The 24,550-nt window shown below is 35.5% G+C and overlaps 1 protein-coding gene across 1 annotated transcript; it reads left to right on the plus strand.

The window, feature by feature from the left end:
- The first annotated feature begins 209 nt into the window (after positions 1 to 209).
- CXXC4 (CXXC finger protein 4) lies at positions 210 to 23,325 on the plus strand. Its single transcript, XM_038581993.1, has 2 exons — positions 210 to 1,354; positions 19,357 to 23,325. Exons 1-2 carry the CDS (start codon positions 284 to 286, stop codon positions 19,399 to 19,401), a joined length of 1,116 nt encoding a protein of 371 aa, XP_038437921.1. The 5' UTR covers positions 210 to 283; the 3' UTR covers positions 19,402 to 23,325.
- Positions 23,326 to 24,550: the final 1,225 nt, after the last annotated feature.

Consider the following 24,550-nt stretch of genomic DNA (forward strand, 5'->3'; position numbering starts at 1 on the left):
CGCTGGAATGACTTTCTTTATTTTAGTTGTAACAGTTGGAGGATAATGCTAAGGAAGACGCTGCCTGGGAATTCGCCGTCTGTGGAAATGCGCCCCAGAGAGGAATAAAGCAGTCCTCACCTTGCTCTCCCCACCCGGACCCACTTTCCCCTCCCGCCTCGGCCCCCACCCCAGCACCACCATCACCCCCTTCCCTCCCCCCCACCTCCCCCCCTTTCCCACCCAGGTGTCGGACCAGGCGGTCCCCACTTCCACCCTGCACCCCTTCTTCCCCCCCTGCACCATGAACACCAATGTCTGCGTGGAGCCCGGGCCGAGCCCGGAGGCCCCGGGCTTGCCCAAGGAGAGCCACCTGCCCGAGGGGGCCCTCAACAGCCTTGTGGATTACAACTCGGAGATGGAGCGCTACCGCTCCTTCGCCACCTCCTTCTACAAGACCAACGGGGGCGCCTTCCCGCAGGCGGCCAAGATCGCGCGCATCACCACCCCCATCTTCCCCAGCAGCGCCGCCGCCGCCGCGGCCGCCGCGCGCATCGGCATGTCCCCCTGGAACTGCGACAACGCGGCCACCGCCGCCGCCGCCACCGCCATGCTCTGGGGCAGCGGCGGGGGCGGGGGCGGCGGCGGGGGCGGCGGCGGCGGCGGCGGCGGCGGGGGCGGCGGGGGCGGCGGCGGGGGCGGCAGGAAATCCTCCTCCGCCGCCGCCTCCTCCTCCGCCTCCTCCTCGGCGATCCTCCCCGCGGGCGGCGGCGGCGGCGGCGGCGGCGGCGGCGGCGGCGGCGGCGGCGGCGGCAGGACCAGCATGCACCACCGAAACGACTCCCAGAGGCTGGGGAAAGCTGGCTGCCCGCCAGAGCCGTCGTTGCAAATGGCAAATACTAATTTCCTCTCCACCTTATCCCCTGAACACTGCAGACCTTTGGCGGGGGAATGCATGAACAAGCTCAAATGCGGCGCTGCTGAAGCAGAGATAATGAATCTCCCCGAGCGCGTGGGGACTTTTTCCGCTATCCCGGCTTTAGGGGGCATCTCATTACCTCCAGGGGTCATCGTCATGACAGCCCTTCACTCCCCCGCAGCAGCCTCAGCAGCCGTCACAGACAGTGCGTTTCAAATTGCCAATCTGGCAGACTGCCCGCAGAATCATTCCTCCTCCTCCTCGTCCTCCTCCGGGGGAGCTAGCGGAGCCAACCCGGCCAAGAAGAAGAGGAAAAGGTGTGGGGTCTGCGTGCCCTGCAAGAGGCTCATCAACTGTGGCGTCTGCAGCAGTTGCAGGAACCGCAAAACGGGACACCAGATCTGCAAATTTAGAAAATGTGAAGAGCTAAAGAAAAAACCTGGCACTTCGCTAGAGGTCAGAGGAGATGATTTCTTGTTTCCCAGTCTCCCCCCCTCCCTCCTCACTCCCCTCTCTTCTCCCCTTCAGGGCTTCTTGTCTGGCTTGAAGATGCAGTACCCCTTTCCCGAAGCTTCATTCAGGCTGTAAGATACAGTTGCAGGTGGTTGCGAGGGCACGGCCTCCCCTCCACCCTCCCCAGCTGCACTTCGCGTGGAACTGGCCTCCAGATGGGGGGTGCGCCCCTCCTTTTTATCTGCGGTGGTAAACTGATGTAATTGGTCTAAAAAATCAGAAGTTTCACATTCAGAATGCTCAGAAATGCCCCTTGGCGGTTTAATATACCTCCTCCCCCTTAGTATTAGTTTTAAAAGCATCTCTGCCCAAAGGATTGGACACATCACATTTCATATACTTTTATTGGCTAAGAGAGACTTATTAGTGGCTCAGTTATAACAGTGAGGACACCATTCGTGGCACAGGAGCCTATGTTTCCATTAACACACACACACACACACACACACAGTAATCTTGGAAGCTGAAATAAATGGATTCAAAAGGGTGTTCCACCCCCTTCTAGAATAGTTTTTCTCTTCACCATGATAAAAATGTTTCTGTTTCCCATTTTCTGCATATCTGGTATTTTTTGAGAAAGCAGGAGTAATACAGAAAAGCTGAACGCCATGTGCAATTTTTAAGGGGATGTGTCTTAGAATCGAGGAACAAAATTAGTTCATTTCGGGCAGGTGATGATCATTTTATTTAAGAATTGTTTTTGCATAGTTTCACAAGCAGATGATTACTAAAATTTGGTTACCAAAGAATATTTCCTTTGAGCTCTGCGTTTGACAAAGTAACCATTTTGTGATCACAAAATTGTTCTATAAACCAAGCACAGTTTTGATTGATCCCCTAGATGGTCAATCATAGTTTCTTTTTCCTATATGTCCTTAAAACAATGTACCGATTATCACTAAAGTAATTGTTAAATTAGACTTTTTAATTGTGTTAAATGCAAAGTGATGTGTCTGGTGAAAATTTCATATGGTTAACGTGATCAAAACAAAAAGGGGAAAAAATGTACCATCATAGGTGAATGAATTTAGTGGTATGTTTAGCAAAGATATGTGAACAAGTAATCATATGTAGTCCCTTGATAACATTTACAGAGTAGATGACAGGATGTTCATATAAACTTGAGAATGTAGGTGGTGGATTTAGGATATGGGAATCTTCTATGGGCTGGATTATAGAGTGAGACTGGCTCTCACAAGTTATCATCAAGAGGGGCACTTGCACATTCTTTTTAAAAATTGTGAGCACTACTTAAAGGAGTTGTCTTCATGAAGGACTGGTCTTTAAAAGGATAAGAAAGAAGAGTTAAAGAATTTTGTTGCAGGTTTGAACACATAAATGAGATACAGATTTTTTAAAGTTTTATTAGTATACAAAGCAAATGGCATTTTGGGATCCAGGAAAAAAAAACAGTACTATATTGATATCATTATTGATTATCATCAGTTCCATCAAAATATTACATGTATTCCTCTTTGTAAGAAAACCCATCTCTTTGTCGAAAGTTCGACTTTACTCCAGGGTGGCTTACTACATTTCCATTGGCAGCCCTGCTTAAACAAAGATAATAGCAATTATAAAAATGCAGGTCCATGTATTTTGTTAGGTGGCAAAAACTTGTTTATAGTTTTTGAATTCTGCTTTCTAGATTAAGTTATTGTAATTTACCTTTAGGTCTCTAAGGCCCATAGGAAATTAAAATTCTGTTCATACTAAAATTTCCTGTGAATACCCAGTTGTTAAGGACTAGATGGCATCTATTTTTCCTCTAGAACTATAGTATCTAGAGTTACAGATTTCATGTTGCTGGTAGGCCACGTCTTTAGCTAAACCCATGGCACTGCCTGCATCCCACTTTAGCGTATATGTTGGGTAGGACCACCGAGTAATTCTGATTTATTTAGTAAATAACCACTCTGAAGGAGCTTAGCGTGGATACCAATAGGTTTTCTGCACAACTTTCTATACTGATTTATCAGTCTAAACAAACTTCATAAATTTCCCGTTTTTTCCTTCTTTGGATAGTTTTCCCACAAACTTGTGATGTTTAAATTCTTTAGACATTTTGATCTCATATGACACTGTAGTATTTCCTTTTTTTTTTTTTTAATCCGAGTGCATAAAGGTTTTGTTGATCTTCAGAAAATGGAGTGTAGGTAAGAAAGGGAAACAAATTTCTCTCTTTGTAGAGCTCTCTGACGATGTTTTCCTAACTATAGTACCCCTTCCTACCAGAGAATGGGTCATGGCTCAAGGCTAAGATTGTCAGTGGAGTGTTACTTGGCAGAAAGAAAAAGTTTGAGGGGGGAGCTGTTTTGTTTCATTTTTTTTTAATTGGCTAAGATTCTAGCTAGATTATTTTAAAAAGGCAGTGGCAGCCTTAAGCACATGTGTATCCACACAGTTTTGGCTGTAGGGAAGCAGCTGGATGCATGTCAGAGTGACGGGGTTTACATGACTGAACCAAAGCTGGAACACTGTTTGCTGGTCGGTGAAAAGTCCCCTGCTGACCTGCCTCCCTCTCTAATTTGGTTCCTGTAAGTTATCATCATCTGTGGAGATGTTTTAGAGATTGGATAGACTCCCTCACTGAGGATAATGATTTGGGGATTCATTATGGATATTACCTGTGGACTTCAGGTTTAAGTTCAGGAGCTAATATTTGTTGGCTTTAAATTATGGACACCAATGAATATTTGGATCGTAATCACTAGTTACATTCTTATTTATCATTTCAAACCTCATGTGTCCTTCTTCCCTTTGACTTATTCTCATCCCAAAGGCTGGAGGCTTAATCAGATTTTCAGGGTGAGTAAACTGAAATTAAGACAGACTCACATGGATGTGTTGGGATTCTTGCCCACATTTTTTTTTTTTTTTTGAAGCCTCCCCTCTGGCAGTCCTTTTAAAACAGGCTTACTTATTTTCAAATTTTCCTGCTTAGTCTCATGTTAAGAGCATCTTAATGCCTTGGAAATATGTTTATAAAATCACCCCCCTGGTAATATTCCATGAGATAACAGTACACATAAAACAAATTTAGTTTTTCTGTGATACTGTGCACTGCGTATTTGCATGTAACACTGTTCATTTAGTCATTTTTACTACATTAAAAAACTCACTAATTATTCAAAGCAGTTATTACAAATACTGCATGACCTTTCTGCAAAAAAACTTATCTTAAAAACTTGCATCCTAAATGATCAATATTAAGTGGAGAGATTTTAATAAACATGTGATTATGCATTATGATAATAAGTTACATAAAGGCAGTTTGTCTCATGCAAAGGTAATCAATCCTTCAGTTTTCATATTCACAGCAGTTACATTTCTGATATGAAGATCTAACTTTTAAAAATATCCCCACCCGATATGGCTCAAGGGATAGAATCATCCCACGGGCAACCCCAGCCTCTTAGTCTCTGAACATTGTTCAGGTGACATGATTGATCTCTGTGGGACAGCATTAGAGACCACACAGATCTGGTTTCTCTCCCATTAGCTGATTTATGGAATTACATTAGTAAGCAGCACCTCAGGAGGTTTCCCTGCCCCCACCCTTGGCTCTCGGCTCTAAGTTACACACTGCCATCACAAGCTGGAGGAGGGCCTTGAAAAGGATACCCTATAGTGAAGAGACTGTAGTGAAGAGAAAACTGGAGCCTCAAGAGAACGGACAATTTTAATTTCTTTCTTTTCTTTTCACACTTTTCTCTCATTTAAAATATTTATCTATTGAATATACAGGCCAACAAGTTAGGTTGATCTTCTAAGGGGTTTGGTGGAAAACACCCAAATATTGCCCCAAACTTGATAACTTGATTTCTTGAAGACTATTTTAGGTTTTAAGTTCTTAGCTATTGAGTTCTAAGACCCCACCACCACACAAAGGGCAATCGTAAAATTCTGGACGAAGCATTGTCTTCAGGGAAGATGATACTTGCTTCCTGAAGAAATTTATTTGTAGACTGTATGTAAAATAGGTGTGTCCTTCAAACTCAGAATCCATATAGTTAAATAATGAAACCAGTCAATAATTGAAAATGTTATAAGTTTTTGAAGTTAGGTGACTTAAAAAAATGTATTGGTAAACACAGATGTTTCATATCTTAAATTGAAACATCCACCAGTTTGTCATTTTATATCATGAAAGAATGAGTTCTCAAATTTTAGTAAAATCGACAACATGCCACTATAAAAATGTAAATTTTTGTTTCATTCTCAAAATGCAAATATGACTATCAAAGGGAAAGAGGAAAGTTCTCAATCAATTCAAACAAAATGATAGTACATTAACACTAGAGTGTAATAAAGAGCTAATGTAGGAAAAAAGCTCCTGAATTTCATAAACGATAAGAAAAAACTTCAGAAAAGTTTAGCTTTGACTAAAGCCAAGTAGATTTGCTGTCAAGGCATCAAACTGTAATACAAGTCCAGCGAGACTTTCCTTCTATCACTAGATCTAATACAAAGTAGTCAAAGAAAGTTGTTTTATTTAAAAGGACCATACATTTGTAATACTTCCTAAATGAAAATACTACCCCCACCCATGCAAATATCATGTAAATTATAAGAAATCTTTTACATGGCAATTAAGAGTAGTAAAATAAAAGTAATTAAAATCCATATATAAGTTATCCTCTAAGAATATTTGAAATTCAACTGTCATGAAACAAAATACAAACGAATAAGCAATCAGAAAACCAGTCAGAACAAATCAACAGTAACAACTTTTAGACTAATAAGATAAAAATATACATTTTAAATGAGAATAAAAAGTTATCTAATGATTAAGAAAATAAACATTACTTGATTTTTAGACTTTTTGCTGAATTGATGATTGAAGTACTGCTGCCTACCTTGGTTAGTCCCTTGTTTTCCTTAGTGAACAGTTAGGGGTTTTGTATAGTCTATAGGTTTTGTATAGTATAGTCAACCTTACAGGTTGGCAAATACAGAACAAATTAATAAACTAGTCTCTAAGACTGTAACTGGAAAGAAGTGGAAGCAGGGTGGGCATTTCATCTCCATTGGCTCTAGTTTGGCAGGTTGGAGACTGAAGATCTATTGGGGAGGGGGGGCAGGGTTGTGAACCTGGTATATTCTTTCTGGATACACAAGTAAAACATACAATTATTTAATTTGGTAAAAAAAAAGTGTTTTAAAAAACTCTCTTGAAGTTGTTGATGCTTAGAATTGTTCGAACTCACTTGGTTAGATTGTCTGAATACATTTTTTCATTTTTACCAGAAAACAGCTCACTTTTAAATTTTGCTTTGAAAAAGCATAATAAAATGTCCCACTATCCAGTAAATTTCATGAGAGTGGATATGCTTACCATTTTTTACATGTATTTTTCCTTACATTTTACAAAATGTTAAACTAATGTATTCATCACATAAAAATATCTAATCAAATTAAGAGGTTAAATTCAATATTTATTGAAAGGAAGGCCCACATAAATATCTAAGTTGGATAAAAGACTACTTCTCTTTTAGTTTTCCTTTATTTTTAAGTTAATCTTTAAAAAGCAAAAATGAACCCAAAATAATGGTAAATTTTTTCATTTGTATGTGTGATTTTCAGTCACTGAGTAAAATGTAGATAATCTTGGTTGGGGATGTAGAACACCCCAGAAAATACCACTTTCTACAAAAATTTATTTTCAAGAATATTTTTTGTTGTAATCAGTGTATATTTTGAAGATTCTGCAGATGCATTGATTTTGTTCGTTGTGTTGCGGGGCTTCTGCTCATTCTTAACAGTTTTTCATCTGACATTATCCTATTGTCCTTAAGAGTTTCAAAATATTTGGGGCAGGGGCACAGGGATGGTTTATCCTTCAGTCATATCTTGTTCCATCACATACAAACACCTGTCCTGATATTGAATTATTCTGCACGGTAATCGAAAAGCCTCCCTCCATTCAGCATCATATGTTTTCTGTTGTTTATTGAGTTATGTTGCACCATACTTCAGATGCGACAGCCATTTAATAATGTTGAAGACTTAGCTCTGCAGGGGCTAAAAGGATCCCAGCAGGCTTGTTAACTTCTACTCTAAAACATTATGAGAAATATTTTTTTCCTCTGTGAAACTTCGGGGCTTTCTCTTAATTTATTTTAACAGCATAAGAATCCAAAGCCAGGTATGAGAGTGAGCCTGTTAAATTTTTCTGTTTTTCTTTTTCTTGATATTTAATGCACTTATCTCCCATTACATTTCTTAAAAACAAATGGCAAAGCAAAAATTACTTTTTCAAAGAAGTAATACTAAAAAATGTATTTCTTTGGCTGATATAAAACCAAATATAAATTGTATTAGGAAAGCATACTGTTAGTTTCTCAGCTTTTCACTTCTTTTATAGTTAAAAATTATATTTGGGCCATACGGCCACATTTAGATGATAGGTTATGGGAAGAGCCAATAGTATCAGGTAACTTACAGTTGAAATTAGCCACATCAGTGTAACTTCTCTGAAGCTTGTTTCCTCATCTGTAGAATGGGGATAATAGTATCCAGTAGCTTACAACTTTTTTTTTTAAGATGTTATTTATTTATTCATGATAGACATAGAGAGAGAGAGAAGCAGAGACACAGGCAGAGGGAGAAGCAGGCTCCATGCAGGGAGCCTGATGCGGGACTGGATCCCTGGACTCCAGGATCACGCCCTAGGCTGAAGGCAGGCACTAAACCGCTGAGCCACCCAGGGATCCCAAGCTTACAACTTTTTGATGCTGTATATAGGTTAGTGTACTTTGCGTAATAAAAAATGCTGTATAAGTTTTCATTCCTATGTTAAAGTCCTCAGTGAAAAGTAGAGACTGAGATAGCCAGCTATGTTTACAGATAATTCTGTACATCAACATGTTGCTTATAGTTTTCAGAAATTAAAGCCCAGGTTGACTATGTTATGGCTTGTGTTTTCTGAATTTTTGCTTTAATCATCCACTTCACCAAACATCTGGCTTGATTTCACTTGGAAAGAGATAAACCTGATAAACAAGTTTTCCTTGTTCTTGCGTCTCAAATGCCTAGGAGAACACAAATAACCTAGTCAATTCCATCTGTGTGGTGAGCCAGGTTAAATAAATCAGTGCTCTTCTTCCTTACCAAAGGCACACCACTGCCATTAATTTCTATAACTTTTGAGAGAGGGAGAGAGAGACTGACCTTAACACAATGCCTTTGTTTGGCTACTATTTTCTTTATTTGGACAGACACAGTTGGGAGCTATACTAAGTGTGAATTAATTTAAGAAAATCATTGGAAGAAAGAAGAAAGAAATGGTTAAATACTTGTGAATTCTAGTTGGAGGATATGTTTAATATTGGAAAATTTTAGAGTTACTTTTGTTTTGGGAGATAGTTGTGTGGGGGAATAAAACAAGTGGATACACGTTTTGAGATACAAAGTAAAGTATACAGAACTTTCTTTTTTTCCTGTTTAAAGAGGAGAAAGTATTTATGAAATGAAGAGAGTCATGAACAATAATAGAAAAGGCTGATGGTTTTTTGGGAGAAAACAGTGATAAGCCCTAAAAGACTTGGAATGCTAATCCAGAAAGCATTAAAAACTGAGGAAGGAATATTCAAGTCAGGATACAATCCAGTATCTAGAAGGAACTTTGTCAAGACAGGATATGGATGTCTGCTTTCCTTCAGCAGTTATAGAAGTTTTGCGGAGAGTGGAAACTATAAAAAGAGGGAAGATAATATTTTTATGACTTCACTCAATATATTTGGTTTGAGAGTCAGAGCTAAAGCTCAAGTTCAGTGGAGTGGCAGCTGAATCAGAGACAGGGAAAACAGATTGTGTTATAGCTGATGTTATTATTTTTACTTATGTCTTTGAAACATTTGGTAGAATAATTCCAAAGTGTAACTAAAAGAGAATGCTTCCAAGATGGGTGGAAAATGGGATCCCATTTGGATCTCCTCTGTATCTAAATTCATACTTTAGAGGACATTCTGGAGAATGTGCACAAGTGTCAAACTGGGGAAAACTCTGCTGAAAGTGCTGTTTCTTGCTCAAGGACTTAAAGAAACAAAAACCTGGATTGGTAGAATCAAAAGGATAGAGATGTAGGGTGGCAAGGGGGGAAAGGGACAAATGTTTATAGATCACAAAGACTCATTGGCATTTCTGTGCATTTCAGCCAATTTGGCAAATTCCAGAGAAGATATATTTGCTCCAAACCCTTACAGATTGAAAAGAGATGAAATACGTTTTAAAAGAAAGATAGACTATAAATTTAATTGTGTGGAAATGATGATTATGGGTGCTGGTGAATCAGTGGCAGGAAAGTAATTGTCTCTGCTGGGGAAAGATTGGTCTATGGGAAGTGTTCTCACGTGTAGGTTAAATGAGTTAAAACCAGTGATGGTTTTAATGGAATCAAGAATAAGGAAAAGAGCTAAAATTCTCAGTTGTATGTAGATGGATGAGAAGTGAGAAGATGTGGGATCTTCTAGTAAACATTAAATACTTTGTGTGCCCTAATTTTCACCCGTGAAAAATAAAATCGAGAACATCGGCCTTTTCTGTGTCAAAGGAAATACATATTGGATCTTTTATGTAAGGCTGCTATATAGAGTTACATTCATTATGAAGTGGAGTGGTTTTTGGATTTTCCTCATGTGATTCTCTTCACATGAGTGTGTTATTTCTGTGGCGTGGAGCTGTGTTTTTCAAACTGCAGGTGACAGAACATTAGTGGTCCATGTGTTGGCTTGCCATGAGGATTTTTAAAAAGTAGAACAGAACAGAGTGGAACATAAAATATATGATTGCAGTACATATAGTAAGAGTACATATTGTTAAACTTCTGTTTCAGTTTGTATGTATACATAAATGTATGTGTATGCATGTACTAGGCTGCTATGTAAAATGTATTTCTAAGTGTTGGTTGCAGTCAAAAAAGTTTGAAAAACACTAGTTTAGTGACAGCACCAACACCATTGAACAAGTCTGTAGTGAGGAAAGAAATTATATTTGTAAATGGAACAATGGTAACAAGATAAAGAGTAAAATTTAAATGTATTTCTATCAATAGCGTGTCTTTACTTCTCCTAGGCAGGTCTCTACCTCTGCTGTATATTCATGAATCCATGGTATGTTACTGAGCACATAGTAAGCCCTTGATCAATTCAATCCAATTTGATAGATCTTTAGGTAGGAACTATTATTTTCTAAGATTTGTGGTTAAGTGCTGTGGATGTGGATATACAATACACATATGTTTACACAAACAGAGACAGACACTTGTTTAAGGAACTTAAACTTTTCATTTCTGCCTTTTGCAACACCTACCTAAATCTCTAACTCTGCATCTTAGTCCTTCATCCAAGATACTTAGTTCTCTGCTTACATTTTTAACTTTCAGTCCAAGAAGTGGACACATTTAAAATAAAATAATTGAATCAAAGCAATATAATTGCTCTGTAAACAATCTCATACCTTGGGATTCCTTGATGCATCCTTGGCTTAGTTCTTCCTCAGGCCTAGGTAAGAAATACAGATTACTATTTGTGATCTCTACCTGGTTTCCTCAGGTGGTTGTATGGTATAGAATTAAATTTTCTATTAATAGAATTTTTCGAGGATTAAGAAAAAAAAGGATACTTGCTTTGTATATTTGAACATACTGAGACTCTACAGTATGATTTGTTATTTCAAGTATATTTTACAGAGTAGTGGAAATCGTTGTTTGACCTGAATAAGAAAGAAGGAAGGGAGGGAGAGAGGAAAGGTAGGCAAAGTATAGTGTTACAGATACAAGGGAAACCAGAAAGGAGCACATTGGTAGAAAGGATTGTCATGTGCAAGGTCATCCTCTTGAGTCTGGTTTAAGTAAGAAATTGGTAGAAACAGTTAATGTCTCAAAATTTTTGGCAAGATGCCATGAGTCTGGGCTTAGACCCACTAGAACTTTTCAACATCGTTTCTTTTAATTTACCATAGCGGAAAAAATAGTTTCACAGAAACTAGTTTTTTTCCCCCACCTTGTCATTTCTCTTTAAGAGTAATTCACTCAGGTCTGCAGTCAGAAACATGGAAAAGCCAAGGTGAGAAAAAGAATGCTCCAGATTAGCGATGGTGTTTAGAGAGGTGAAGGCTATCCTATAAACAACCAATTGGTCAAAGATATCTGTAATTTTTAAGTGGTTATATAGAGAATTTCCTAGAAAATACAAAATGCGCATACAGAAAAGACTCCAAAAAAAGTGGAAGAAAGAATATTAATCACTACATCTTATAAATTCTGTGTTTGAAAAAAAGTTAGGCTTATTAATTGACTCTGCTAGATAGTTTATTTTGTGAAGGTGTATATGTTTGCACAAAGATACTCATAGAAAAAGAAGTAGTATATCGAAATCCTCTGAGGAGAAATTTAAATCTGAATATTTAAGGAATTGCTCTAGCACAAGATATGCTGATATCATGGTAGTACAGAATGCTTATATATCCTCTTAATGAGGGAAATTAGTCAATATATTTCGAAAGAGCTAGGTAACATGTGATAACTTGATAAAGTTTAAATTATAATAATTGTTGTTAATTTTATTACTTAAAGAGAAAAAAGGAGAACAAAAACTCAGAATGATTGTGAATTTAAGCATTTGGTTTGATGACAATTACAATTATTAAAAATTTTTTAAAGAAATACTCCAAAAGCTACGTGTTATTTTCAGAAGTATAGTTCTAACCAAGTACATTATTTTGATGATGATGACTGAAATATTTGGAATTTACTCTAAATTCTTATAAGTCATTTATGGACATAAAACATGCTTTGGTTTCTTTGGGTCTATCGAAGTGGTTGGAATGTCTTAGAGGATTCTTAACCAAATGAAGTACAGTGAGTACATCCAAGTTGCTAAGGAACTTAGCCTAAGAGAAAAATTTTTATTAAAGTTATTTTCACTTTTTATATAATATAAAAAAAGAATATTTCTCAAATTTTCAATCTATAATATTTCAAAAGGAGCTGTATTTTGAATTTTTTATAGAGGTTTGGTGTAACTATTGTATTTCATTTGAATACATGTTAGAGACTGTCCAAATCAAAGCTTTAATAATTTTAAAACATCACCTCATAATATTTTTTGAGTGACCTCCCATTTCCTCACATTTTACAAGAATTTCTTCTTCTTTTCAGTAAACGAACAAAACAGTTCAACTGTCTGCTTTGAAATTAATGAAAATTTTCAAAATTGTACAACTTTATCACAAAAAGAATGCTGGCGTTTTTCAGTAGCTGATTAGCAGTGATCTCACCTAAAGGCATTGTTGCATTAAGCAGGATTAGTCGAGTGACTTCCAGGGGAGATAGAATTATCTAACTTTTGTCTCTGCTGGATAGATAGATGGGGATAGGTAGGTAGCAGATTGATTAACATTCATCTATCATATAACCGTATATATTTGTGTGTATATATATATATTCATAAATGAAATATAAACATGGAACATATAAATAGAATTGACTCTGTTCTAATCATTCTTGACAGTATTGATGTTATTAATCTAATTTTTGCTTTTTAATGTCAATTTTACCTTTAATTGCCTTTCATATTCCCTCTAAGAACCTTTAACATAGGGTTAAAAGTACTGTATAAAATAATCTTTCAAAAAATGCCTTTTTAATTGGTGGGTCATTGAACAATTTTCCTCTTTCTGCTTACCCTGGTATTATCCTATTACAGTTTATTTTTATATGTCCAAGAACATTTCAAGTTCTAAGCGACTCATTTATAATACAATAAATTTACTTATTTGTTAGACTGATTTGATTTGAAGTGTTTTTACCAAAATTACTTGAAATATAATCCTACATAGCATTAATCACGAGACTTGCCTAAATAAAGTAAGTTGCATTAGATACTAGGGCCAAAGTGGGCACCTTTTTTGGTCACTTTTGGACGAGTGTAAATCATGGTGATAAGCTGTTACTTTCCTTCCTACCAACCCATGCCTACCCATTAGACACATAAATTCTCCTTTAGACTACTGTTTTCCTAACTGGTTCTACTAGCACATTGCTTGGTTTAGCATCTGTTCAACATAATATATAAACCCATCTTTCCAACTACAAAAGTTACCTAGATTTACTTCTCAAGTCATGCTATCAGAGCCTAAAGCCATGCTATCACAGTGGTGATGGTGAGGGTGGTGGTGTTTGTGTAGGAGGGGGAGGAAGAGGAGGAGCTGTCAATATTTGCAAAGCAGAAGGAGTAGCAGGAGCAGCAGGCTACAGAGGATGGATACTAATGAAAAAGCCATTGCTAGTTCTTCCCCAGTAATCAGAGAAATCCTGGCCATAAACGTCGATTTGAAAACGAAAAAAGTAGAGTTCTTATAATCATATTTAAGGCCTCCAAAAAATCGGGTTGTAAGTTACGCATTTACCTCTTTGGTACTTTCTCTCTTTTAGGGAGTGGTCTAATATTCCAGTTACTGGTAATATTGATGTTTTTAGTTTACATTTGGATAATGGCCAAAATAAAATGTGAGTGTACAGATACTTATACAGTTATATGATAAATGAATCTGAATTATGAGAAGACTAATCTGATACATATCACATATGTAATATATATTGCACATATATATCATACATATGATATAATATTACATAATATATATGACATATATATTACGGTAGGACAGAAAAAGAAAGGTGTAACCTAAGAAGTAGAAACTGTTTACTTATATTAGTTTATATATTTTTAATTGAGGCATTATTATTAAAATATAAAGTTTTTGGTTATAAAACAGTAAATTATGGGACTGTGAGATTATCACATATCTTAAATTAATTGTTCTTTCAGATTCACTGACCTATGCCATACTTGTGCTTGCTAATAATTCTAGTAAAGTTAGTGAATTACTGGTCTATGGTTTCTGAAATATATTAATTATAAACAGGATATAAAAAATATTTCTGCTAAAAATATTTTAGAGTGTCTCTAACATTTCTTAGGTATTATTTTAGATCATAATTAATTATCCAAAGATTTGTATTAATATACGTGTGAATTCACATTCACAATATTGTATGTATAATACAATTTTTCATTTCTTCAAGTAGTTTTTGAAATTTTGTCAGTAAAAAAATTGAGAACCTATATAACTTGATGTTTCAGCATTCTTTGTGAATCAAAACAGGAAAAAAAGTAATTTTCTTCCTCCCTCAGGAATCCTTTACTTCTGTTCATGCAGAATACTCCAGAGTTTTAAAGTTTTATATTAAGCCAAAACAAAATATGATCAAATATCTAAAGGCAAACAGTGGTACTTACTATTATCTCTTGTCATACTCTTGTAATTTCTGTTGCAAAATTACAGTGATTTATTAAGGTTTTCAAGTTCTAGTGTGAAAAGGTCAGTCAAATGCTGTGAGGTGTTCCAATTTCAAAGTCTTAGGTGGTTGGAGCCTAAGAAACTTATAGGGGACTCCTCACAGAAAGACAGTATTCAAGAAGAGTTTAAAAGAGGCTGTACTGGCTAACTACAGTTTGATATTGCTTTACTTTGGATTAGAAAAAGCACACTTCACATCATTACATATGAGAATCAGAAAATAATTAGATGACTTCCATTTCTTTAATTAATAATAAATAGGAAAGCAGGAAACTATTTTTGATTAGTTTAAGAATAATTGTAGCCCAAAATACTGACTCCAGCTTGGAAATCATTGTATTAGAAGCATCCTGTTTCACAATAGAATTCCGAAGGCTTTTTTGGATTAGAAAGTATATGAAGAAATATTGGAAACCTGCATTTAACTTTAGTTACAGAATTTTCTAATGTCATAATTATTATCTCAATTTAGATAGCTTTATGCATTCTGAAGCAAATTTCAGCATTGAGTTCTCTTTAATTTGCCCTTTGAAGGTTCATGAGTGGCTTTACTAAAATGATGAGTTTTGTTCGTGCCACACTTTATATGTTGTATCTAAAAATGAATAGCCATTCCCACATATCTCTATGTAGAGGGAAGTGTGGATATCCCATTTGCAGCTTTCAGAAGATGAATTTTTATTAGAATTTTTATTAGATTTGCCATATTTTAAACAAGAGTATGTAGATGCATGCTCAACCTGAAGATACCACAGTTCATGTGACTGCTCAGCAGACACCAAAAAAGAAAAATACTCAAATTCTTTAGGTGGCAGCCTTGGGGATTTTTACTTATTTTAGATTGTTTAATTATTTCTTCACTGCTGATTTAACAAAAATTAAGCTTAAATATACCTCTGCTGGAGACATACTAATAACTTTTTGTGTTCATTTTTTTAAAGTATATGTAAGCTGTACTTGGGCTTGGATTATATCATTCATAGTCTGTATCTTACACAAAATTCTTATATATCTTATACAAGGAATTACCATTGCTTTCTAAAATTATTTAAGGGGGAAACAGCTCATTAGTTTAGGGTCTTCAGTATGTGGCTCTGGCTTTCGTAGGACTGAATACTCTGGAACACCATGCTTTATAGTAATAGGGGAAGGAGAACGGAGGGCTGCAGGTTTCTCCCCAGGCCTCCTGGGAGCAGGCTGCTGTATGTCAGTGTGTGCACCTGGATGAGCAGTGAAGGCTGCCTTAAACAATGCTGCTCAACTCCATTCTATTCTTTACCTCCCCACCCCCTTCTCTTCCTGGGGAATCTGGCTTTCCTGTCACTCAGGATAACAATTTCCTGCAAGCATCATGGAGATCCAGAAAGTCACTGTAATCTCATCAAAAGTGTGATTCCCCAGCTGGGACTGTTGAATTTATATAACCCTAAGGGAGCTGGTCAGGGTGCTTAATCCTCCCCGTTGGTGTGCTGAGATCCCACACCATTTGAAGTAAAAGTCTTCTAACGAAGATGACCTCATTAGTTGACAGAATTAGAGAAGATAGGTCCCCAAATTAGTACAGACTTAATCAAAAACCTATTTTTTAATCAATCTTTTATGTATTCATACGGTTTATTCAAACACCTATGATTTAACTAATATTTCATGTATGAAAGCAAACAGTGTTGCTTTGCCCATCTTGGCCAAAGAGAACTCAATCCAGGCGTAAAGTAAATTTCCACTGAGCCCAAGTGAAAATTGGGCAGGAGGTCAGGCATACATCTTCTGCTTTTTGTGGCCTAGGGGCACTAAGGAGTTTTGTCACTTTTTTAACCCTGAAATAAAATTTAGAGCAACCTCACTTCAAGCTTCTGGTGCATGCCTTGAAAACTTGTTCCAGTTAATGCACTAGTGGTATTCTTGTTTTCTCACACATTTTAGGTGATTTCCCAACAAATCACTTTTAGGCTTCATAACCTCAAAATTCTTAATTTGAGGGATAAGTAATTTTTAAAAGATGCTTCCTTGCTTATCTTCACCCTTCCTGTGTATCAGTGGATTGTCTCTATCTTTGTAGATGGAGATACTACTGGTCTCAATGTATGCATAATAATATGCACACATCACAGTGCTATATTTTGTGACAGGTTGTATTAGTAAAGAAAACTAGCTCTCTGCTTTTCTCATATTTGCATTATCTAATTAATTTTTGGTGCTAACAAGCATTGAGAAATGATTATGTTTCTCCTCACAACCATGACCTTTGATCTCAGGTGACATTTGATGAAGCTTGCTTTTTCTAAATATTGCGAATAAAATTGGGTAATGGAAAGGGGCACAGGAAGAGCAAAGAATTGGAAAAGATATTTCAAAATGTATCCAAGACATAAGGAGTTCACCTCATTTAAAAAATGTACTCCATACATTTTTCTGTTTATCTTCATAAACATATATGTTTATCAAGATACAAGATTATCTAAGTATATACTTACAGTCTTGTTTCCAGTTGGCATCTGAAAGTAAATTGGCATCTCTATGTCATATTCTATACATGTAAATGTGAATATATATGAATATATATGCACATGTTTATTTTTCATATGTGAATCTGTAATTGCATGGATATGTTTGGATCTAACTTATCTTGTTAAAAATGACTACATTTATATAAGTATGCATACTTATATAAAATTTATTCTTAGTTGGCATCAGGCAGCAAGCTTAGCATCTGGTATAAACGTCTAAGTTTTCATTTACTGCTTGTGTGTGTGTGTGTGTGTGTGTGTGTAAAGTGTGAATATTAGAATGAATATGTTTCTTATTACTTCATATAATTCCCTTAATAATGACTAAATAAAAGTAAGGAGCATATACAATTATATTTATCATTCAAAAGTCAATTTTGGAAAGTGGTAGAGGGGTTTTTCTCATCAACCAAATCAATTGATGGGGATTCAGGTATGCAGCTGGAGAGAAGAAAACATTATACCATGAGGAGTAAGGAGTAAAATATTAAAAGTGCTATTTATATGGAAATAATGTACTTTCTTGTTTGAGTTTTTAGATAATATTTCACAAGTTAAATATTTTTGTATATACATTATACAAACTTGCATTAGAGTCATTAGTTTGGGGTACCTGGCTGCCTGGGAGAGCATGAGACTCTTGATCTTAGGGTCATGAGTTAGAGCCTCACGTTGGGAGTGGAGTTTATTTTTAAAAAATCATTAGTTTGAAAAAAAATCATTAGTTTGTTCTTACACATTCATTTTGAAATTTATTGTGTTGACTGTGAGGACAAGTTTTTAAAAATTCTTTATAGTGCAAGTAGTGAAAAGTGGCTTTGCTTTCCAAAATTTTTTTTTCATTTAAATTTCAAGATGACATTATTACAGTAGGACTTTTTCAACCAAATAAATCAAATGTGAGAAAGTAAATAAAAGCTAGCCTCAATTATTAAAGAGTACTTAGAGTAGAATTTTTCATGTATTTTCTGAAATATGAAATTCAAGTGCCATTAACACCATCTTAAGATTTGTTTACAAGAAGTGCGTGTGCGCACGTGTGTGTATGTTCATGTTTGTACCTACTCAATAATTTGGTAACATTCAACATACCAATTTATATACATATTCTTAGCAGCCATCTTGTATTCTACACAGGATTGTTGGACTGTCTAAGAAATAAAATCAACTCTCTTTCGTTTGCTCCTGTAGGAAAATGTAGCTTATTGTTTCTTATGTACCTTCAATATGTTCTCATGTGATCCTGTTTTTTAAAGAACAGTATAGTATAATGAATTACTGTAATATTAATATAGAGAGGAAAATTCAATACTTTAACCTTTTTTCTGAAAAAAAAAAAAAAAAAAAAAAAGGCCCACCGTAACTTTAAGTTTTTTGTTAAAAGGATGGCTTTTACTTTTGGTGCTAACTTTTTACTCCTTTGGAAAACTATAGTCTTTTTATGGTACAAAAGGATAGTTATGCTCCACTGAGTATCATTGGCTAGTATAAGTTTGTCTCATATATATAACATTAATTTGTTGAAAATGCAGACTTTAAAATAGTGGCATATGTTGTCAATATAGTTTTCATTTGATTATTTGCAGGAATGTTTAGCATGAGCGGTTGTTAAATGATAGAATTAATATCAATGTAATATTTCTTGTTGTCCTATAGTAAATGAAATTCCCCAGAGTAAAGAAATTACTTCACTGAATTTCCTAAATATCAACCTTATATAGGATGCATATGTATGCAGCAGATACAGACTTTCTGGCTGGACTTCCTACTATTGGCTAATAGTTTGAACCTCCCTCTATAATCTAATGGCTATCCATGTTCTAGTCTGTGTTTCCTGTATTTCTTAGACTAACGTTTTGAGCATTATATTCAGTAAATTAGCATTAAAGTCAATATTCCAATTTTTGTAATGTTCTAAGGCTGAACATTTTTTTTATTAAATGTTGAAATATACAAGTCATTATGTTGTGTATTGCTGACTAAAAATATTGCTGAAGTGTAAAGGAGAAAAAATCTAATTTTATATTGGCATAGAAAGAAAGCTTAACTTGTTTTCTTGCTCTTTTTTTATAGAGAACACCTGTTCCCAGCGCTGAAGCATTCCGATGGTTCTTTTAAAGCAGTAGTATATCTTATTTTCAAGGCATTTGGAAGTGAAGGGCAAACTAATGTCTTGTTTTAAGAAACTGCTTAGTCCACCACTGAAGAAAATATCCAGATACTATTTTCATTTTATGTATAGGGGTTTCTTCCAAAAAAAAAAAAAAAGGAAAAGAAAAGAAAAAAGACATATAAAAATAATCTGGGAGCTTGGGGAATTGGCCAGTCTATTTACTTTCAATACACTGATTCTTTCTTTGATGTAATTTAGCTCTACTAGTGAAGTTGTTGTCTATTTTGAAAGTGGCTGTAAAAAATAAGTTTGGGTAAACCCCTGCTGTAAAATCATGTATCTTTGCAAAGTACATATCTATACTTCATTTTCAAATATATGTGTTTCAGTACTGTAAACTGTACAGATAGCAGCTTGTATTTTGTGTGTTTAGACACAAGGAGACAATCATGTCTGAGCATCTATGGAGATTAACAGTTTGTACACAACAGTATGGTTCTGCGAGTTAAATCTGGAGCAATAAATTTTAGCTTTAAATATTTTTTGCCAGTTGTTTCTAGAAGCAGCAACAGCAGTGGCATGTTTTGCCATGCATCTTTCCGTAGAGACTTGATGCCAAGTTTTACAAGACTAAAAGATTACGATGCATCCAGCAATTACCTTCAGTTGTATTGTTATAAGAGGGGAAGATGTTATGAAAGTTTCAATTAATCTTTTGAGCACTATATTAGAGTAGTGGTTATGCACTTGCATTGCTTACAAACGAGCTGTACAGAAGGGTATACCTCCCAAATACTTAGTGTAGTTGACTTGTCTTGGGTTGCACTGTAAGGCGGAGTACTCAGAGTAGTTGGAACATGCAGAATCAGTTGTATAAATTAAAAAAAAAATACCAGTGTTTTCTAGGATACAGAGAAAAGTATCATATCTTAGGGGGAGAAATTCATGACTGACTTTTTTTTTTTCTCAGCCCAATATAGGGTGTATGTTTTTTGTTTGTTTATATTTTGCTCTCTTTTTTTGGTAGGAAAAAGAAACAATAAAATGTACCCAAATGTTATAATTCCATGTATGATATGAAATGGGTAGTTTGTTTTAAAATTTGAATACATAAAGACCTCCTGCATTGAGGCATGACTAGATATATTTTTAAGTTAAAAAAATTAAGCACATTCATAAAAGTGAGGCTTTTAAATCTCTTTTTATCTTCCTTTCTCATAGCCTCCCAGTTAGACCAGTGGCCTTCCCCTATGCCCCCAGTGTAATGTTCCATTACTCCCGTTCCTATTTTGTCACCTGATACTTTCATTCCTGAAAAGGCAGAGCCACATTCTGTGGGATTCCATAAGTGCAAACAGCTCCAAACACAAAGGAGCTAATGCTTCATAGGATCTGTGCTACCTTTTCATGTAGGATTTGGTTTTCTAATGGCAGGCAATATTCCTAAGGCTGTCCCAATAATATAGATATTGTGATGACATTATACCTAGGAAGTTTATAACTTTTACTTTTTCTTGCCAGATTACAAAGACAATTTTCATCTTCAAGAATAAAATAGAGTTTAGCAAAAATACATGGAGTATTGAAGTTGCCATGTTACTGTAACTTTTGTTCTTTATCCATTAGCCAGCTGTTTTAGCCTGTGATATCCATTAGTCTGCCGAAAAATGTTAGCAAGATGGATCATGCAAAGAAAAATAACTTAAGAAGAGAAAGGGTGATGAAAAGGACTGTAAAGTTTTAGAAAGACTAGCAGATTAATACATTTAAAAGGCTAGTTGTAGTTGTGAATGGGAAATAATATGACAGATTTTTAAAAACATGGAAGGAGCACTTCATTATCAGAGTACGGGTGGGAGGGGTGGAGAAGGTACCTGCAAAAATGCCAGTGTGTAAAGCAAGTGACTGAACCTGGCTAGAATATGAACGCAAGACCTCCAGGTACAGTCAAGTGGGCTTTTTAAGGAAAATTTATTATATATTACACCTATCCATGTTTAAAGAAGATCATTAAATAATTGCAAGCTAAAATGTGCTGTATGTTAATTCTGAGATAGCTTTCTACTTGATGTATATTCCTCTGAGAGTTTCTATTTAGAATTTCTGTTTCTGCTCTGGGACCAATGATAACTATATGAGTTCTTTCTTGTCCATTTTTATTTGATTTTACTTATTTTTAAAGCCAATTTGCTAATTAATTACAAGTAAGTGAAAACTTACTTTCACATTTGAATGGTAAGTTTGCCTTGCTTTTTGGAAAATGGTGATTGTTACTACAGAATTGAAACAAACGTCTATTCAGACTGCATAAGGCATACAATAACATGTAAAGATCTCATGACAGTGTACTGAGAGTCTAATATACATGCCAGTATCGCATGTCTTGATGTGTTTTTGTTTGTTTTCTTAAAGAACTAATGAATCTGTATATTGTAAAATGTGTTTTACATGCCAATTCAATTTTTTTAATGAAAGAAAATCTGTTGATTATTGAAATGGAAAAGTGCAGCTTTTCTTTAATTTGCTTATGTTTTCATTCTTAATATTGTTCTTTTACACCACCCTTTTTATGTTTTTGGTAAAATTCTATTTACATAATGTAGGGTACAAATAATGTTCTCATTGGTATGTTGAAGAAAGATGTTACTCTTGGCCTCCTTCTTGTTCTCTTCCCCTGAAGACCATACACTGAGAACTTGTAAAACAGACCATTATAACCCTGAGGGCATGATTTAAAGGTTTACATTTTTCATGATTCTACAATACCAATGAAATGTAACTTTTGAAAATTCTTCACTGTTTATTTCATATTTGATACCAAGAAAACTTGGAAGATAGCAATCAGAATATAGATGGTGGTGGACTATACAGCTTAAAAATTGCATATCAGAGAAGCCAAATTAAAAACTTTGTAAAAGAGGTTGACATACACAAGACTCTTACCTTCTCTAAGTGTTGACAAGGAGATGCCACATTCTGTTAGCAGTTGAGGAGAGCTGGAAAATATACAGGGTGTTGGTATGAAGTACAATGAACCAATTTCCTTGTCAGCTGTCACTCAAAACCCTAACCATTAGAAGAACCTCATAAAGCAAACCTCCCTCTTTTCAGGCCTTAAAACCAAAGTGGCTTTCTGATGGATTTTGCCTGCCTGTGTAGAAGTGGAGGCATATTTAAAATGAGAAACGTATCCATCCTTAGGAGAGAAAACAGGTAATAGTCTTTCTCCAGTGTAAGAGTATATAAAAACATCTCCTGGTTGCTTAATCCCCAACACCCAGCTTCCTTCTTCTAAACACATTTATAGGGAGCAAGAGATGGTGGGCTTCCCATGAATTACTATTAAGCAATCACTAACAGAAAGGAATATTCCCTTCCTTTCATTTAGAATCCCTGGCATGTAAGTTGTACAATTAATGCTAAAGCATATAAAGTCTTTAAGCTGATAGTATCTGTAATCAAATAATGAAAAAAGAGGAAAGCAGTTAAATGAACACACTATTCAGGGTCAAATATATTCAGCAAAAAGCCGTAGTGGGTCTTTGATCATGGTTAGATTCACAGTGATATCAAACAGTTGGTTCTCATGTAACAGCTAAATGTTTCAGATTTTGTTTTTATTAAATTTGGCAGTTTCACACTGAGATCTGTATTCCTAGTGAATAAAAGACAGCTACTATGTGAGGAGGGATTCCATTTTCACAATGGCAAGGAAGTCAGATATTTCAGGAACATGGGCCACAAAATGTACTCCTTTCACAGCGTTCTCCTATTCTGAACTGTGCAGTCATCTATTAAATTTTCTAATAGATATTTGTGTAAGGTGTATGTATGCTTGTGCAATTATAAAAAAGCAGTTTTGGAAAACAGTGTATTTATTAAAGAAAATTACTTATGGGGCATGTACAAAACTGTAAAAAAAAAAAAAAAACTAAAAAAAAAAAAAAAAAAACACATTCGATTTGCCCAGTAAAGTTGTTTTTGTGAAATTTCTGTGTTGTTGAATAAAGGACTTTAGTATTCAAAATATCTCTATTTTTCCATGAACAAATTTTTATTTGTGGGAATTGAAGTAATGAACATATGATCTTGAAAATCTAATTTTGTTTATGATAAAGAAAAGCTTATAATTCTACACTTGCCCTTATGTCAGCAGAATGAATACTGTATATAAATCTTTCATAAAATATGCCGGTTTTGTTCATTTTGTTTTTCCTCATAGATTTTGTCTTTCTCATATCTTTAAAGAAAAGAAAAAAAGAAGAACATGGTTCTTTTACATTTCTAAAGGATATATTTTTTGTTGAAAGCTTTAAAAGGTCACCTAAATAGAGGAAGAAGTGAATGTATCCAAACTTTTCTCCTTCCTTCTCCATCCTAAGTGTGCCAGGAGAAAGCATCCCATGAATGCCTTGTGCCATGAATGAAAAGCCCTGGTGGTAATACTGGAAAGCATTGAAGTACATTGAAGAAATGTGCAACACTGGAATTCTATCTTCAGCCACTCCCAGCAATACCCTGAGATTACATTTTTATTGTGTTACTTTTTAAATTATGGAATATTGTGGTCCAGCCATGCTGCTTATTACTTGGTGGTGAATGTGCTTAACCCTTACTTACTTCACTGCTTCTCAGAACAAAGCTCTAAGTTTTTTTTGAAACTACAAGAAATGTAGAATACAATTGTATATCTTGGAAATCTTTAATAAGGTTACAAACACGGAACTTCAAACAATTGAAAGAGTCCATGTCCACAGAAAATAATACCACAGTAGAAGATTTTTAAATAAATTTTATAAATTTCAGGATGTGTTCTCTTAGTATCATGTCACAAATATAAAATATGTTGGCCATGGCAACAGAATTAGATTACATAGTCAGAGAAAGAAGAATCATGGGAGTTCCTGGACCTTCAGCAATTTTTTCAGGTGAGTTGTTGTGCTTCTTTATTATATTGTAGTGTAAGCAACAATAGGGCAAAAGTATAGAATTGGTTTTTCATAAAAAATAATTTTCCTTACTTGAAATCTTCAAGGATACAAATTCTTGGAGGTTAATTTGTAATGATAAGAGAATAATTCAAATTTATTTTTGGTTGATTTCAAACCAAATTTATTTGAAGGAATTCTACACCTTATTTAGACATTGAGCCAG

The sequence above is a fragment of the Canis lupus genome, chromosome 32 (genome assembly GCF_011100685.1).
Source record: "Canis lupus familiaris isolate Mischka breed German Shepherd chromosome 32, alternate assembly UU_Cfam_GSD_1.0, whole genome shotgun sequence".
In the NCBI taxonomy this organism is placed as follows: domain Eukaryota; kingdom Metazoa; phylum Chordata; class Mammalia; order Carnivora; family Canidae; genus Canis; species Canis lupus.